At 29.2% G+C, this 19,243-nt stretch overlaps 3 protein-coding genes across 4 annotated transcripts; 1 reads left to right on the top strand and 2 right to left on the bottom strand.

Annotated features, from left to right (window-relative positions):
* Window positions 1-123: 123 nt before the first annotated feature.
* On the bottom strand, window positions 124-9,111 carry LOC108725902 (uncharacterized). 2 transcript variants are annotated; one of them, XM_018453196.1, is made up of 22 exons: window positions 8,908-9,111; window positions 8,729-8,790; window positions 8,512-8,654; window positions 8,230-8,322; window positions 7,853-7,937; window positions 7,688-7,743; window positions 7,379-7,538; window positions 6,857-7,258; window positions 6,582-6,780; window positions 6,309-6,494; window positions 6,100-6,248; window positions 5,097-5,198; window positions 4,790-4,907; window positions 4,467-4,599; window positions 4,073-4,304; window positions 3,615-3,824; window positions 3,397-3,508; window positions 3,046-3,244; window positions 2,641-2,774; window positions 1,648-1,797; window positions 713-934; window positions 124-309 (listed from the first exon to the last, which is right to left on the bottom strand). In XM_018453196.1, exons 1-22 carry the CDS (start codon window positions 8,932-8,934, stop codon window positions 145-147), a joined length of 3,339 nt encoding a protein of 1,112 aa, XP_018308698.1. In that variant the 5' UTR covers window positions 8,935-9,111; the 3' UTR covers window positions 124-144. The 2 variants fall into 2 exon arrangements, with proteins under 2 accessions (XP_018308698.1, XP_018308699.1); XM_018453197.1 differs by having other exon boundaries at window positions 7,853-7,935; window positions 8,234-8,322.
* Window positions 9,112-9,255: 144 nt separating this feature from the next.
* LOC108725897 (odorant receptor 9a) lies at window positions 9,256-15,095 on the top strand. Its single transcript, XM_018453190.1, has 9 exons — window positions 9,256-9,286; window positions 9,849-10,260; window positions 10,636-10,752; window positions 10,987-11,104; window positions 11,346-11,598; window positions 11,720-11,807; window positions 12,432-12,568; window positions 14,551-14,683; window positions 15,042-15,095. Exons 2-9 carry the CDS (start codon window positions 10,117-10,119, stop codon window positions 15,093-15,095), a joined length of 1,044 nt encoding a protein of 347 aa, XP_018308692.1. The 5' UTR covers window positions 9,256-9,286; window positions 9,849-10,116.
* Tert (telomerase reverse transcriptase) lies at window positions 15,007-18,412 on the bottom strand. Its single transcript, XM_018453198.1, has 7 exons — window positions 18,277-18,412; window positions 17,449-18,103; window positions 17,010-17,323; window positions 16,051-16,256; window positions 15,736-15,980; window positions 15,486-15,679; window positions 15,007-15,381 (listed from the first exon to the last, which is right to left on the bottom strand). The coding sequence occupies exons 1-7, from the start codon at window positions 18,315-18,317 to the stop codon at window positions 15,222-15,224; spliced, it is 1,815 nt and encodes a 604-aa protein (XP_018308700.1). The 5' UTR covers window positions 18,318-18,412; the 3' UTR covers window positions 15,007-15,221.
* Window positions 18,413-19,243: the final 831 nt, after the last annotated feature.

Below are 19,243 nucleotides of genomic sequence, written 5' to 3'. Positions count from 1 at the left end.
AGAAAATGTATCTTTTATTTACACAAAGAGAGAGAGAGAGAGAGAGAGAGAGAGAGAGAGAGAGAATTATTTTATATATATATATATATTTATTACTAAAAATTTATTACATTTCACCTAAATTGCAACTAAATTGCATTTTCTTCACATATAGTGTAGTGTGTTTTTAGTATGATTTGTAATATTGTTGGATACGTTGACTGGATTTAATGATTTTGGAAGTGACCATCCACATTGACTCGTTGACATAGATAACAGCTCAGCCACTTTTTGAGCATTTTGTTTTCCTTCCAAAGACGATTTCTTAATCTATAATATTACAAAATAATCAACTATTATTATAATTATAGTAATTATTTCGAACTTTTATGTATAATAGAATATTTCTTCAATGAAATTTAAAAAGGAAAGAAAAAAAAGAATGTAAAAGACACAAATATATCTCTTAAAAATTAATGCAAGTTATGACATATTTATTTTTGGAATTATATCATTCGTATAAACTTTAATAACATAGCTTAATCAAATATTACCACCTTTATATACATATATATATATAACTATTTTAAATCTAGAATTAGTATAATTTATTATTATTTATATTTAAGAAAGAAATTGTTATCTAACAATAAGAATATCTAAAGAACTTTTTCCTTCTATACTCAAGGCATACACAAATCGTGATGGTTAATTAATATACGTATTTACTAACTTCATCAAATTTTCTTCTAACTTTATATCCTCTATACGTAGCTTGTATCATAGTAGCTGCTTCTTCTTCAGATTTAGCTGAATCGACATGATCTTCCATACATCTTGATTTTTTCATTATTTTATTCTGTTGTTTCTTGATGGGAAATATAACATTTTGTTCCCAATGCTTGCGATTGTAATTTCTTTCTTGCCGGTTTTCGTATCTTGATTTATCAATAACCTATAAACATTTTACATGCAATTTAAACATACATATACATATATATTGTTGCAAAAATAAAGTCATTTTGCATACATGCAGTTGTATGTAATTACAATTATAACACTTTATTACTTAATATATCTTCTATTGCACTTTTCCATATATATTCCTCTATATATTACATTAAATAAATGTTACATGCATTAAAAGTCACTCCACTTTTGTCGCATGCAATAACAGTAAAGTACACAATGTAAAATACTGGACGTAATGAAAGACTCAAGAATAAAAATAAAGCATAAGTCTTTGAATTAATCCTCGAATACTTAATACATCAAGTTCAATGCACTTTTAATATATCGACCCTAATAAGCAAGAAACATTTTTGAACATTTCAGTAACATTGCAGCAACGTTACAACTCAGGAGCAAATGTTATTTGTCGTCTAACGTGTATTTTGACATCAAAATGATGATAAATACGTATGTTAGCTTGTTATATGGATTCATTGCTGCAATATTGCAGAGTATTTTAAAATATTTCTTATAAAAAACTATACTTACTAGAACTGTTTCGTATTGTGTATTGTATATATTTAGCATATATTATTGCCTTTAAAAATTTTTTGATAAAAGATAAAATTCTAATTTCTTCTTTTTTACTCTTTGTTTTTTTTCTTTATTCCTTAAATCTTTATATTTTTACAATAAGATCCAAAGAAATATTTATACCGTCGAAATCTCATGCTGACGATGTTCATACGCAGATTTTGTATTCTTTAAAAGATCCAAAGATTTTCTGGGTAATTCACTTGCCTCGCAATATTTTGTATCACGAATGATAGGTTTATTATTTTTATTTCCGTCGTACTGCGTTTTGTTCTATGAATAAAAATGATACAGTATTATTCCAATGTGTACAGGGTACGAGGGACTAACTGTTATTATAAGAAAAAACGCCACAATTCTGACAATTATATTGATATTTCTATTTGAAATTTTCAGGAAAAAATTGAAAAATTATTTTATTTCACTAAACTAAACTCATTATTCGATAATACTACCTTTAGCTTTGATGATGGTGTTAAATCTGCTGAACGCATCGTACGCTACACGAAAGTGGGATTGCGGGATTAGCTGCTATTCTTGGCGAAAACATGTTTTGAGCGCGTCCAAACTTTGGTGTTTTTTAGAGGACACCTTGGTCTGCAAAATACACCTCTAAAAACATCGAAGTTTGGATGCGCTCAAAACATGTCTTCGCCGAGTATGGCAGCTAATCTCGTAGTCCCACTTTCGTGCAGCGTGCGATGTGTTCATCAACAGACTTAACGTCATCATCAAGGCCAAAGGTGGTATCATCGAACAATAACTTTTGTTTAATAAAATAAAATCATTTTTCAACTTTTTCCTGAAAATTTCAAATAAAAATATCAATAATTGTCAGAGTTGTAGCGTTTTTTCTTAGTAACAGTTAGTCCCTCGTACCCTGTATAAAGATACTTAATTATGAATTACTGTAATTATATTGACATTCTTATTTTTTTAGTAAAAATATCTATTAAATATTCTTTTCATATAAAAATTAATTTGCAAAATTATATAACCAATATTTATATAATTATAAACATTGATTTACATATATTGACAAATATCTTTGTTTATGATAGAATTTTTTAGATTTATAATTTAAAATTAAATGATCATATTGAAACTCTTTCTCACCGCTCTCGTATTATTTTTGCCCATATTGCTGAGACAATTAGTTAGAATTTCAGGTGACATTATCATGCCCGATGAAGTTGTAATTTTTGATACATATTTTTTCGGTTCTTGAGTTTGCATTGTGTTGTATTGTTCTAAAAATAAGTATAGAATAAATATACCTCGATGAAAGAGAGAGTATCAAATAGTATAAGTTTATATAAATTTCTAAATTATTAAATTTTTTTTTAAGAGAAAAAAGACTTGCCCTAAGAATTTATAAAAATATAAAAAATTATCTATAATTGCAAAATATTATATATTTACTGTTATCAGTTACAAACTTTATAGTAATATTATCAGTCACTTACTTTATATGTAACATTACTGTTATTATAATATTAATACATTTGTAATAATTTATACCTAAAAGATGTGAATCTATACAGCAACGATTTTTATTACAATCGGCACGTATTCTCTCTAGAGATAATAGTGAGCTATCTTTAGGAGGAGAATTAGGAGGGGTAGGTTTTGTTTGAATCTTTCTTGTTTTTAGATCTGAGATGTTTGTTTTTTGATACTCTTCAAGATATAACAGAAATTCACGATATGTTACATAGTTCTGAAGCAAGAAGTACATTAACACAGACAATAAATTGTTTTATGTTGTTGGCTATTTTAAATATAATTTGTAAAAAGTAACTGTCGAAGAATAGTGTAGGTGGTACACATATTAAATGAAATATGATACTTGTCTAATAAAAGTTAAATTACTTTGTCTTCTCCTGCCCAGTTACGATTAGTTGGTTCGCTAAGTCCAAGTAAATCGATCCAATGATAGTAGTCTTCAGTTTGATTACCATACCAATATTTTATAATAACAAATCTGTAAATTTCCATATTAATTATATATAGTTTACTTGTATATTAATTTCACATTTTATACATGAATTGATAATTAAAACTTTTTAAATTGAAAATAGAATTCATACGCAAGGCCATCATCCACCATTTTTTGTACTTCAGGATAAGATATTAATTCCATAAATTCAGGATTTTCAGGATTTCTTTTGACGTCTACTAATTGCCACGGAGCTATAAGTCCAAATCTAACACATTTAAGTACTTCTAGCATGTATCGCTTCCTTTCATTCCAATCATACATTAACCATCTTACGGCAGACATTAAAACTTCCATTTCGCTACAAGACGAAAAAAGATTTTTGATATATTATTTATTATTATAAAATTTATATTATCTATTATGTAATTTTTTTTATAAATAATTTCTCATCAAGAAATAAAATTTTAAAGTTCAACATTTTAAAAATAATTGGATTGTATAAGTATATTATATATAGGTATAAATATATATATAATTTTCTTATATATAAAATATATTTGACGAAAAGTCATCAAATATATGAGATACTATAGACATCGATTATACCTATTGACGCAAATATAATTAGATTTCAGTAGTAAACATAATTCGTCCACTGACAATTCCAAAAAATCCTTTGTGCTAACAAGCATCAAGAAAAATTTCATAATTCTCGGCACCATCAGTTCCATTACTGCAGTATTCCCGATTTTCTTTGCATCCAAATATAATAAAAAAGCGGTATCTTCGGAGAAGAGCTCGTCATTGTCAATGAATGCCCAACATTGCTCTTCTAATTCTTTATAAAATACAATGTATATGTTTTTAATAAGAAATCTGTTTTATTATATTTTTTAGATTACATATGAATGTTTAGTTAAAATAATTTATTTCTACATTTAAAGAGCAAAAATTCATTCTATTTTACATTAAAAATTTAAAATATGAGATAAATTCGCACCTTTGATACCCAGATACTGTGCAGCCATGAAAATTTCTAATATATTATCTCTTCGTAAAAGCTGACAACTTTCGTTGATTGGACTTATCATCCAGTCATAAAGAATAGAAAAGGCCTTGGAAGTCACACTATTCTACATTTCGTGCATATAATAAATTATATTTTTAAAATTTTAAGTTAATTTTATTACTTCTTATTTTAATATGAAGATATTTATATAAAATTGCTTTTATATATGAAGATTTTCCAAAATTTAAAATAGCCAATTTAAAAAAATGTTTTTTATATATGTAATGTCTAATTGAATGCAATTTAGATCTTACACCAGATAAATCAATATTCTTGCAATTTTTCTCATCGAAAAATGTGCTGTAACTTTGCAGAACAAGGAGATGGCAGTGAAATTCATCGTGATCAATTCGAATGACACAATCAGCATTTCTTGGCGGAACAAATAAAGAAATATTTGTTTTAATACAATTTAGTTTTTAAACTGGTGCTAATGAAATATGTACAATTTAAATTGTTCTCTATTAAATCAAATTATAAGTTATTTATTTATTTAAAACATTCAACGTTTGCGATATGATACACAAGGAGCTTCATTTAAAATTCTCTCTTTTTTCTTACTTATAGTTTGTGATGCGTATAGCTAATTCTTGATACAAATCACTCTTTTCTGGAAGAATTATATTATTCCAATCAATTGGTTGTTCATTCGTAAATCCCAATCTGTTTTCCAAGAAAGAAAATAGTAAAGTGTTAGAATAAAGAAAACCTTAATTTTCAAAATTGTAAACTGATTCTACAATGAGTCGATAGTCTTAAGTCGGTGGTCTTAAGGCCGCTTTCATTTGTACGTTTTTGTCGTACGATAAATTTTTCAAACCTGTTGATTTGCTACAAGATAGAGAGATCCAAGGGGGGATCTCTCTGTCCTGTACACATTTGTCATATGACGAAAACGTTATGGTACTTAGGGTACTATTTCATTTGTGCGTTTTCATCGTACGACAAATGTGTACAGAACAGAGAGGTCCTCGGATCTCTCTATTTCATAGCCAATCAACAGGCTTGAAAAATTTGTCGTACAACAAAAACGCACAAATAAAATATCACCCTAATAAGGCCCGATTGCACGCAACGTTACTTTGAATTTAAGCGAGGCTTAAAACTCTCATTTTCTCTCTTTAAAGTTGAAAGAGAGGAAGAGATAAAGAGAGTTTTAAGCCTCATTTATAAAGTCAAAATAATGTTGGTGCAACAGGACCTTGTCTTATCGGTGAAGTTGGCCAACAGCCAACTTGTATGACTAAGAGTACCGATTTTCTTAAGACTGACCAAATTCGACTTTATTCCTTCCCATTAATCGAGCTAAACGACTCGCTGTACAATTAACAACTAATAGATGCGAAAAATCATAGTCACCTATTTAGGTTAAAACCGGTTAAGACTTAAGATTTTCGGTTCATTGTAGAATCTACTGGTTCATTGTAGAATCAGCAGTGTACCCACACAGCATACCCACTTGTTACAACTTTATGCAATGTTACTGTAATATTGCTAAATTGATCTGTGCTGTATGGGTATAAATGTGTCAATTTTTGCAATCGTCAAATTTAAGAAAACTAACGAGGCAAGTGGTACTTCGTTCATTGGAGGAAGTTGATGAGATGTTGATTGTACCGAATGGTTTTGTTCCATTTCTGATGAATAAAACTTTGTACTTGATTGCGCTCGTGATCTATAACTTCCTTCGATATGCGATAATTTTTTCTGTACCTGTTGTCGACCAAGTAATATTTTAGACGATATCAAAACAATAAAGACTTTGAGTATCACCTGTAACTGATCAATTGTCGACGGTGTGATGCCAGGCAGGAGATCGGTATATCTTGTTCGATTCGGAGAGTCGAAAAGGGATGTGCCAATGTTATTACCCGGTCGATTAAGCTCAGCCTTGACGTTGACTTTCGTGTGTCGCGGATCAGCAGCTAAAACGCTAAACTTCTTCGACTCGAATACAACCTAGAACGACTATGCTATGTCTGCTTCGAGACCGATATTTCTGAAACGGTTTCATTATAACATTTGTTAAAACGAAATCTTTCTTACCTGATTCGGAATGATTTTGAGGTTACCACTGGGTGTAGCTTGGAAGGGAAACACACGACTATCCGTTTCGTTATTCTCATTCACGATGAATGCTGATTTAATGCTCGTTTCTTTGGGATAAATTTCTATCTGCTTCATCGGCAAGCCTAGATTTGTACAAAGTGCTGATTGCTTTCTACCTTTTGTATTCTCTGCTTTCCTACAAAGTCATATTATATTTATATATTATTTCTACTATCTGATTCTGTTATTTATCTACTCTCCAAATTATTTACTCTAGATGACAGTCCATAGATTTCGAAGTGACGACTTCAACGAGCGAGCATTCCTTTTTCCGAGTTCTTTCTTGTGTGATACATTTACGTGATCTTTGATTTGTTGCGTGTTGTTCGCTGATATGACAAGTAAGTGTTCTTGATTGCGGCCTGACAGAATCTTTGGAAAGCTTGGCTGTGCACTTCAAATCCTTATACTTGGAATTTATTTTTATCTGTCTTTTAAGTAATGTCCACTTATTTTGTAGCGGAGATACAAATCGATCTACTCGATTCGCGTGATAAATGTTTACATTCAAAAAAGGCTGTTGCCTTGATGTATGATGTCTTTTGGAAGTATTTTTTCGTCGACGTAGTGAATATCTTGGAGACAGACTTTCCGGAGTTTCTATGATTTTTGCCCTTTTTAAACATATTTTTCGAGTAAAATTAACTTATATTAGTTAAATATTTCCGTCTGTTTTTTTTAGCCAAAATTAAAAAAAATGTTTTCCACTGTATTGATATCACTCATTTACTTACTTATCGGGTGATGCAGAATTTACAACTTCCGATGGCGATACGTGCGAAGTTTTTACTATTTGATTGGATCTTGAAAGTTGCACGAGAGCATTTGAAGAAGATGATGGCGGAATATTAAATCTACCGTGATAAAGCACAATAACGCTGCTTTTACTGTTGCCTGTGCGTAGGATATTATCATTATCAATCAATTTACTTTTGGATGGATTTAAAAACTTCATAATCTCTCTCTCTCTCGTTCTCGCTCACTCTCATCTCTCCCTATCTAAATTGATCTCTAAAGAAATCTAGCTTTAACAATTAACTTACGTTTCTTGCCGTTCTGTCGAATAGCCCTTACAATCCGTGGTGTACTGCTTTGCTTCCTGTTATCAACAAAATAGGCGATAAGTACAATATTAAAACGACTTGTGCCTCAAAACATTAAAACAACTATGAATAAAAATATATAATTGATTTAACTTTTCGAATTACCAAATTTTTTCGTTAAATTTATTTTTCCGTGCAAATTTTTCACCATCGCTCGACTGCTTTTCTTTGGCAGTTATCCCTTGTGGCTACGCGAAACATTCGTCCACCAAAAATAATAATATATCTTTAAATTCAGACCTTAATTAATATCAGAGAATGAATTTATACTAATCCAGGATTTCTTTATAAGACGCTAAACGTTGGATTTTTATAAATTTAAATGCATTAAAAATATATTACATTCTAGATGATTAAAATTAGATATTATTAATTGACAATTACAAATGACAACATGCCTAATATCAATATACTTTTGGTACAAAAAAAATTAATCCAAAGTATTCTATAATTTGTAATAATTTCATATTATGCCTCATACTTTACCTCATATTTTTTCAGACAGACATATGATGCAGAAGATTCAATATTTGAGATACGTTGTGGTGTAGCAATATGGTCGACTTCTCTAGTAACTAAAATTTATCTCCACAAAATATGTATGTAAAAAATGTATGACAAGTAAAAAATTTGAATAATTTTGTCAAAATTGTTTTATACAAAACATTTTTATTAAATATCATTTTATCTTTTTCTTATATCCTCTTTTTATTAAATATTTAAAACTTGTATATTTAGATTTTATTAACACTTACATCACTTACATAATTTTGTTTCAGTGAATCGATTATTAACAACTGGATCTTGACGTAATGATGTTGATGATAATTTGAGATTTGATTGATCGTTGTTTTTGTTTTTTGATAGTTCACAAGCAAGTCTCGATTTTCGATAAGATTGTGTTACTCTTGGAAGATACAAAATCAATGATTATACAGTTTTTATAACATATAAATGGATCATGATTAAAGCAAATATTACTTTGGATTTGGTAGATCAAGATCCGATGAAAAATCGTCTTCAGTAGAAGTATCAAACTGCTTCTGCATATTCAATTCAATATATTGTATATGTATGAGATGTATAATATATAATATTTTTGTATAAACAAGATTAAAACATCATCATGGTTAATTGTATTAATCTTGCGCTATACTCACATCATAACGCGCGAAGCTTCTTCGCATGATACGTGTCACGTTTGAGGTATAAGTCGCGGAATTCGCATAATAACGACAAAACGCTTCTTTTTCGTCCCTGTCACGTGAAATAAAAAAATAATAAAAATATAAATATTATATAAATTAATGCTGTGACATTTAAAATGTACGGGACATTTGCAAGAGTGCGCGTGTCTAGAAAGGCCTTAGATACATAACAGCTAACATATGAATGAGATGAACAAGAGAATATCCTATTCCGTTTCCAAAATTTTTAAGCGCATAATTCGAATCATGGCATGATGATGGAAGAATCATGATTTTTTTCATGATTCGAATGGACTATATCTTGAATGTGACAGGTTTCGCGCGTTATGATGTGAGTATAGTACAAGTTTAATACAATTAACCATGATGATGTTTTAATCTTGTTTATACAATTGGAGTATAATAATTAAGTTTGTTCTTTATTATTGCACTGGAACTTTCCTTCATCTCACTTTCGCTAAATATCAAACATATATTTATCTCACTTGAAGTACAAAAAATTATAATTCAATTGTAATCAAAAACTAAGAATACAATAAAATTTTCATAATATTTTTATATTATAAGACCATTATATCATATAATTCACTATCTTTTGTACAAAGATATTTTCTTACTTAATTTCTAATATATATATATATATAATATAAATACACACACACACAGCACGTTACAAATTATTTTAAATTTCAATTCTTTACGTTAGAATAAATTAAAGCATTTCAAAAAGTTTAAAGAAGCAATTTCGAGAATATAAAGAAATACGGAATTTTCATTACTTGTATTAAGTGAAAGAAAAAAATTGTTACAGAGGAAAACTTATTTAAGAATAAGATCGAACACCATATCTTGTAATTAAAAGATATGATATTCGATATGTTTTATACCTGTAGAAAGCTTGAGGTCACGTGGAACAATGGCAAGTATTTCAAAGTAAAAGCTTATAGACTCAAGAGACATGCAACTTGTGTAGTTGTCGACAGTCTGACGATTAAACGGCGACTATAAGCGAGCAATTAAAATAATTTTACGATGGTGCTGAAACGCTCACAGAGAGAATTATTAAAGGCAATGGTGCATGCAAAAAGATGAAATGATGAAAGCTCCCTGCAGTTCTCTCTGAACATATTCTTCTTCTACAGTTCTATTGATAAGCGTGAAATGCAGTTCTTCGAAGGACGGAATTACAGGATCAATAAAATCCTCCTGTCGTGTGTTGGACAATGGCCATATCAAACGAACAGAAGTAGCAATGCTATTATTATCATTATAGTGTCTTTAGCTGGCACGCAATTTATCGCCAAGGTATGACAATGCAACGCGGTTAAGTTTCATATGATTGTATATCGTAAACTTAACGACTGTTTGTTGATAAAGAGAATTTTATCAATTTTTTTTTTATAGAAACAAACCCAGACAACAGCATGTTCAAAATGCGGACATAAGACGTCTCGAAGACATCTTAAAGATTGCTCTAAGACGTCTTATAATATAATGTCTTAACATCTTCAAGACGTCTTATGTCCGCATTTTGTAACGTTGTCCGGAAAAAATTATTTATTGAATGACTATATTTGTTCTGTATTCCATTATATTTTATATATTGTATATTGTATAATTTAAAAACAATATAAAATGCTATGTATGCTTCGTATTTATAATTTCACGGTGCAAGCATAGATATGTGGTTTATTCTCCATTGATAACATTGATTTGTTCATCGATTCTCTTTCACCATTGGTAGTCGATATAGGATGTGGAGTAAAATTAATCACTTGCGTATTAAAAGCAACAGAGGTATGTAAACACGGTGCGATATATATTTAAATTCTAAAATATGTTCGACATACATCCGCTTGCAGGCATATGGCTCTTCCTAAAATTTATGAAATATCCGAGGAAGAGCTAACTTACTTATACAATTAGATAATTATTATTATTATTATTATACAATAATTTAGCAATTAAAAATTACGATGTCTTAGCTACAATAAAAATTTTAAATTTCTTTAAGATAAAATTTAATTACAGATAAAGACACTTTTCGATCAAATACAATACGATTGGCAACTATTAATAACATCTTCACAAATTAAGATTCTTGATAATTACGCACAAAATGGACGGACATTTACGATCATATACGCGAGTAAGCATAATATGATGCGTGTACAAAAAACAAAATCCTCTACGAAAGATTTTTTCAAGTTCCTTCTAAAAAATTATTTTTTGATAGCGATTATATAGTAACAGTATACACATCATGTTTCTTTATTACAGTAAAATATATTTTAAGTTCTATAGTAAAAATTTAAATCAATGACTTTATTTTGTAACAGACATTATGAATAAAGACTGATAAAAATGATTAAGAATACTCGAATCTTTAGGTGCTTTTTATTCTGCATTGGTGTTATTTATGTTAGTACCATTGCAATCACTGTTATTGGATTCTTCTTCAAATGATACAACTCGATTATTATTACATCAAGTTGAGTATTATATCGATATGGAAAAATACTACTTACCAATCTTAATTCACGGATACATTACAGCTGTCATTTGTGTAAGCATAGCCATCGCAGCAGATACAATGTATGTAATAGTAGTACAGCATGTTTGCGGACTATTTATGATTATTGGGTAAGATAATATAACTTATAACATACTCATTTTGTTCATATGATTTTTAAAATATGGTTAAACAGTTGAGAGTTTATATTAATAAGTTATAGTTTTGAAACTTGTATATCGATTGCATCAGGCAACAACTGGAAAATGTAATAAAAAAGGATAATCTAGAAATAAATTTTAATCCATCTATAAAAGAGGATAAGCCGTATGAAAATATTGTAAGCAGCATTCATGCACACAAGAGAGCTTTAAGGTGCTGTGATATAGAGAATATATTATTATTACAATAGATATTATGTAATTTATTTTACTATCACATATATATCTGTACATAGTTATTTATTTTTATATAATAAATTATTTACATTGAATTTATATATAATAATACATTAATGTATATATTATACTTAAGCAATATTGTATATTCGTTGTACTCATATAATTATATATATGATGTATATTCCTAGATAAATACACGTATATAAATACGTTTTAACTAAAATATTATGTTTTAATTCGCGCATGAAGATTTGCCAGTCTCATTGAAGCAGTATTTAGCCAAATGTTCCTTGTGGTAGCGGGTTTCAATATGGTTATTATAAGTATGACAGGTGTTACGGTACATCAACTTAATCATTCGTCTTATAATAATGTTATTGCATTTATTGAATTATTAATGTGTAAAATTAACTGCTTTATTATCCACCTTAATGTTATTAAAAAATGAAAGCACTTTAATGACTAATTTAGTAATATTAATTATAAAAAGATTAAATAGATCTAAAATCAAAATTTTATTTATATAATTGTTCTTTTATAATTATAATATTAAATCTTTTCAGGCAGTTTCGAATATGGACAAACCAGAAGAGTTTTTAAGGCAAATAACATTTTCATGCGCATTGTTAGTGCATCTATTTTTTGAGAGTTTTCAAGCGCAACGTCTAATTGACCATAGCACATATATTCATACTAGTTTGTATGTATAAATTCATTTTTATATTTTAGAAAATCTTAAATGTACTTTTGTAGAACACATATCTAACACATTAATAATATAGATATATGTATACATTGTATACAGTGACCGGCAAAAATAAAAAGCCATCTCCTCAGTTATCCTGTTTCGTTTTATATAATAATAAAAATATTAAAACAATGCTGCTTTTATTGATGAAATAGGAAGCATTTATAATTTATTTCGAGGTTTTATCTAAAAAGTCACATAAATTATTCTTTATCTTTCAAGTATATTTATATTTCTTAAATATTGCTATTTCTTAAATTGACAAAATAAAAAAGCCACTAACATCTGTTTCGTATAATATATATAGTATATATATATATATATACTTTGTGATTATATCGTTGTCTTGAAGTTTGTCATGTTCGCGTTATTACGCTCAGTTCACGTCGTTGCATTCATTTGTTTCCGACATCAGCTTGTTTCGGTTATTGTCCGAAGTTCGAGAATTTATTACATTAAAAATGGGAGGAAAATCAATTTCGATACAGGTCCGAAATCTAATTGTGCGGGATATTAAAAAAGGTCTTTCTCAACAGAACTTTGCTAAAAACTACGGAGTAAGTAGAGGAGCAGTAGAACAAATCAATAAGAAGTTCCAATCAACTGGATCGGTGGCAGATAGAAGCGAAAGAGGCCGAAAACGAGTAATGTCCAAACTCCAAACGGGAGGATACAAAAATAGTCCGAGAAGTTAAGAAGAATGCAATGATTATTGTCAGAGAAATTCAGGAAAACATGAATCTTCATGTTTCTGACCGCACGGTACGTTGCAGACTTCGTGAAGCAAATTTACACATCCGGTTCGCACGTAAACGACCTTTTATCAGAGTTATTAATAAGAAAAAACGTTTGCAATTTGCTCGAAAGTACGCAAATATGTCATTAAATTTCTGAAAAAAGGTTTTATGGACAGATGAAAGTAAATTCAAGTTATTTGGGCAAAAGAAGCGAATTAGAGTCCGAAGAAAACATGGAGAAGTGCTTCAAGATCGACATATTCAGAAAACTGTAAAACATGGTGAAGGAAATATCATGGTCTGGGGGTGTTTCTCATGGGTAGGAGTAAGAAATCTCGTCAAAATTGATGAGATTATGACGGCAGATGTTTATATTGACGTAATTAATGAAAATTTGGAAGAGTCTTTGCTGAAGATCGAATTAGATAATAATTTTATTTTTCAACAAAATAATGACCCGAAACACAGCAAAGAAAAGTCAAGCTTTTTTTCGTTTCTGTCGCATCAAACAACTCGAATGGCCTCCGCAGTCTCCAGATTTAAACCCTATTGAAAATCTGTGAGCAATTCTGGATAATAGGGTTGACAAATGCGGAATAACTAACAAGAACTCCTATTTTGAAACATTACAACTGGCATGGGAGAATCTGGATTCACATTTGAAAAATTTAATTGAAAGTATATCAAAGAGTCTTCAAAAAGTTATTGAGGCTAAAGGAAGTCATATTAATTATTAATTAAAATTATATTGCTTTTCTAAAATTAAAATACTATATTACGTTAACTGGCTTTTTTATTTTGTCACACTTAAATATGTAATCTTTTAGAAATCAACATAGCATTATACATTAAATAAAAAATTGATTCTTTTTTTAATTAAAAATGTTTAATTAATTGAATATATTTTCAATTTTAGTACAAAAAATCTATAATATAAATATTTTTTTATACTTTATGAAGCAAACTAGTTTTATAAATAAGGTGGTTTTTTATTTTTGCCGGTCACTGTAAAAGCAAACTTATTATTATAAAGCAATAGAGAGAATTTTGTAAATTTGGTAAAACTCTTGATAAAACACTTATTTGATAAAACGATCAATCCGTGCTTATTTTCAAACTAAAAAAAAAAAATTCTGCTAACTAAAAATTAACTTTCAATATGCTCTAAAAATAACACAAAATATATTTTGTTTGCAGAATGAATATAGCATGGTATCAAACTTCATCTCGAACAAGGAAAATTTTAATTTTTATGCTAATGAAAACACGAGAACCTTGTGTATTAACAGCAGGAAAAATGTTTGTCATATCCATGGATACTTTCTCTACGGTAAGACATATTTTAATTATATATACATATATATAATGTGTATAAAATATTGATACACACACATGTATATACAAGAATATTATCTTAAAATCATCTAAAAAACTGTTTTAAACCTTTGGTTATATACATATAGTATATAAATATATATATAATCGAAGGTTTTTAAAACGGTTTTTTAGGCGATTTTAAAATAATTTTACGCGGAATTTCCAATTAATTATATGTTTAATACACGCGGAGTACAGTTGATTCATAGGAAAAAAAACCAAATCAGGGGGAAGAACGATTATATCTTAATAATTTATAACTGAGCAACGCAATTGTTATTTTTAATATCATTTACTTATTCTCTTTCAAGATCGTACGTACATCAGTGTCATATTTTACAATGTTGCGATCGACGAAAAATTAACGAAAAATTAACTGTTCGTAAGTTAATATTGTATACTTAACTTAAAATATAATAACGTGTAAAATATAAATGATTGAATTATGTGTTGACTAAGGAAAGTGTTTAGAATAACCACTAACAATACAGTTATAGCATTTTACGAGATCTGACATTAAACGTTGGTACTTTCCACCCTAGAAATTTTATTTTTACGGGTACGTAAGGCATTCCTATGTTTGTTCGTGTTTTATCTGAATTGAATTTTACACTATACTCAGGTATGCCATTCCTAATTATTTCCAGAAACCTAAAAAATTGTTATACAAAATTTTATAATTCATTTTGTGCATGCGCATATGCGCGCGCGCACGCATACATGCCTAATAATACAAACAAGATTACTGAAATTACTTTGCTGCATGATGTTCACTCTCAGTAAAATATAACATATCATCGACATATGTAATTAAAAGACCGTTGTCTGTATATTCAGAGAATATTTTTTTAATCATGTGTTGATAATATATATCAGATAAAATCGAAGATACTGATAAACCTTGTGGTATACCATTTTTTAATGAACATATTTGACCATTTAATTTAATCTATAATAAAAATATTATTTAATATTAATTGCAACTTTCATGTATATTTGTTTTACCTTTTGTTGAAAAATTAATTTAGACAGCTTATCCATGACCCATTTTTTTTTAAGTAATTTGGGTTTTTCTATGGTTGGATTTATATTTTTGGATATTAATTTTTTCAGGTGATTAGATATAATCTGCACTGTATATTTGTATATCCTATTTTGTTTTTTCTTAGATTTCTTTAGGGTACAAAGTCGTACGGCAATATACCCTTCTAATTCTTGACAACACGTCTGAATGATATCATATAATTTTTCTAAAACAGATTAATAAAATACAATAACTTGATAACAAATATATTAAATGTGGTAAACAATAAATTATACTTTGTAATATCGAACCAAATGCATCTTTAATGTCACATTGAACAAAATACAAATGATTCTTAGATCTTGATGTTAAAAAACTATAAATTGTACGTTTGCAGCCTTCTACAGTTGGGATCCCATTTTCATTAAAGTACGTAATATATAACTGTTGAAGAAATCTTAAAACAATGTCAATTTTATCATACTTCATTTCAGTATCATGCCTAAAATTGTAAATATATATATATATATATATATACACAGGGTGTTAGTTAAGTATGTTGCCATATTCAACAGAGCGATTCTTTGGTTTATTTCAAGTAAAAAAGTCCATATAAACATGTGTCCTAAACGGCTTAGTTTCCGAAATACAGGTGAATGTTCGCAATGTTTGACGAAACGATAAATTGGAGATATCTTCCTGCATAAATATGCCTTGCTTCATGTGAGTTACCATTCGCACAACTGTAAACAAAGTGACAAAACCAAAGTCAAAAAATCAAAAATAGACTTCAGTTCTGATGTTGCTGCAGGTCAGTTAGCTTGTACATACGTACGTATTCAAATTGTTTCAGTCCACCAAAATCGCAAGGTTTTCAACAATTCATCTAATTGTTTTATTTCATCAGAAGAACTGAAGCCCGTTTTTTTATTTTTTGTTTTTCTGTTTTTGACTAGTTTTTGACTAGTTCAAGCTGTATTTCTTTCAAATAAACAGATTATTACTACACGTTTAAATTTTTTTATTTCGGAAACTAAGCCGTTTAGGACACATTTATATGGACTTTTTTACTTGAAATAAACCAAAGAATCGCTCTGTTGAGTATGGCAACATACTTAACACCCTGTATACACACACACACACACACACACACACACACACACACACACACACACACAAAACACTTTATTAATATTTATTTGTAGCATAAGGGAACAACATTGAACGAACGTTTATTAAATAGATTTTTATGTACTTTGTCAAATATAATGGTCTCAAACCAGAAGAACTTGGAATAAATTTATATATCCCAGTAATTTGTTTCGTATTTGACTTCATATATGGCACAAGACTACCAGATTTCTCTTTTTCCTTTATATATTCATTTTGCATATTGCACCAATCATTTTTTGTGATGTAAACCCATCGTTTTCTAACTGCTATCAAGACCACATATTTATGTAAAATCTTTATGATATATTGTGCAAAAAACCAATGTAATAGTTTTAGTATGATTATCCATTGTATTGTTGTATCATCAACTGAATGTAACCAATTAATTTTGGAAATCTAGAAAAGAAAATAATGCAGAAAATATTGGAAAATTCAATTATGAAATTGATAAAAAAATGACAATGGTCCTTAACGAGATCAAAATTTTCTATAATTTTGCTTATAAATACTTTCAAACATACATCCAACTTCTTGAATAATGGTTCCATATCTAGTGATGCCCCACTGGCAACTGTTTTTTGTACAGTTCTTTTGAAAGCACTCGTTATTAATATTTTATTTGGAACTGTCTTTAAGAGACGAGATATTGTCTTCTTTACAACTTGATGATTTTTTAATGTGCCAAATAATTCAAAAGGAACATTTTCATATACCAGCAAACCAAAGAAAGATTGTAGCGAATGGACATGAATTTGATGCTTGAATTTCAAGGGTGGATACTTTTTGCTATCTTTTTCTATTATACATTTTAACTTATCAAAATAATTATATTTATTATGCCGGTTTTTGAACAATTCCATTATTGGTGACAAAGCAGGAATAACACTATCTAAATTAATGTTTCTATAACATTCTGTAAGCTTAATATCTGTATTTAGAATTTTATGACATATATCATGCCCTATATTCTTGCTCTCTAAAATAGAATATTTTGAAATTTTTGCTGTAGTACGATTTGTCTTCCGTATTCGACATCTAGATTGAAACAATTTTACTCTGGAATTATATGTTTGAAGTGGAATAAGACATGTAATTTTTGTTTCTGCTTTTAACTTTGGGTATACGTCTCTATGTAGTTTCTTATTCCACCTCCCCTTATATGAAATATTTCTATTTCTGAAAAAGAAAAAATAATTGATACTTGAAAAAAAAAAGAAAATAATTGAAAATGATACATACAAATTTTTTAAATCCCGAATCTATACAGTGCAATTATACTACTTTCTAAAAAGAAAATTTTGTATATTAAAAACAGAAAATATTAATTAAAAGAAAAAAGTAACAGAAACCTGTTATTTGTAAAAGATAGTTTATCACGATTGCGAATCATTTTTATTAGAAACTTTCTTCTTTGTTTATCGGCTCTCGCGTCCAAGTAGATAGTAGGAGAACAATACGGCCATGTTAAAGTGCTTCAACGTAAGAATTATGATGTCAAAATAATAAGGATTGATGCCAATATACTGTGATTGTACTGTAGCAGAGAGAAACCGAGAGAGGACATGAGAGCCTTTTTCTTGTACGTACATATAACCGCAAAATGCCCTCGCACACTACTGCCCTCTGAAAAAGTGGATATAAACTACATAGCATATTCATTTATTTGCGATGTCCCTGATAGAAATAAATCGGTAAAATCGATAAATCTCTATAAATCTTAGTTTGATAGATTTTAGTTATTTCAGCGATTTTAGAGACTCTTTTACCAACTTCTGATTAAATTAATCGATGATCAACTCGCAGTAAAGGCCACCACACGTACAAAAATTTTAATCGTAATCGTAAGATCGCAAGCAAATCGACCAATCACAATCAAAATTACGATCTCGCGTTTTAAAACGCTCGATTGTGATTGGCCGATTTGCTTACGGCCTTATTAATGCCAAGTAGTTGATCAACTCGCAGTAAAGCCCATGGCACATACAAAAACGTAAGGCCGTAATACGTAAACAGTAAAGAAATCGTAAGATTGGATTCGCTACTGGCCTTACGGTCTCTATCGTGATTGGCCAATTCGCTTACTGATTATGTCTTACGGCCTTACGTTTTTGTATGTGCCATGGGCTTAACGCGCAGTAGTTTAACGTATCAGAACGTCACCTCTCTCTTCTTCTTCTGTGTTTAGTTCTCACATTGGCAATCGTGGCGATTGAGTTAATCAATGGCTGCGTTCAGCAGACTCAACAGTTTTGCAACCGTTTTATGATTGTCTGCTGAGATAGGACCATTCTTCTAGATCTAAAAGTATGATCCAAT

The sequence above is a fragment of the Mycetomoellerius zeteki genome, unplaced genomic scaffold (genome assembly GCF_001594055.1).
Source record: "Mycetomoellerius zeteki isolate Tzet28-1 unplaced genomic scaffold, Tzet1.0 scaffold367, whole genome shotgun sequence".
Classification (NCBI taxonomy): domain Eukaryota; kingdom Metazoa; phylum Arthropoda; class Insecta; order Hymenoptera; family Formicidae; genus Mycetomoellerius; species Mycetomoellerius zeteki.
This window is presented reverse-complemented; position numbering and strand designations above follow the sequence as displayed.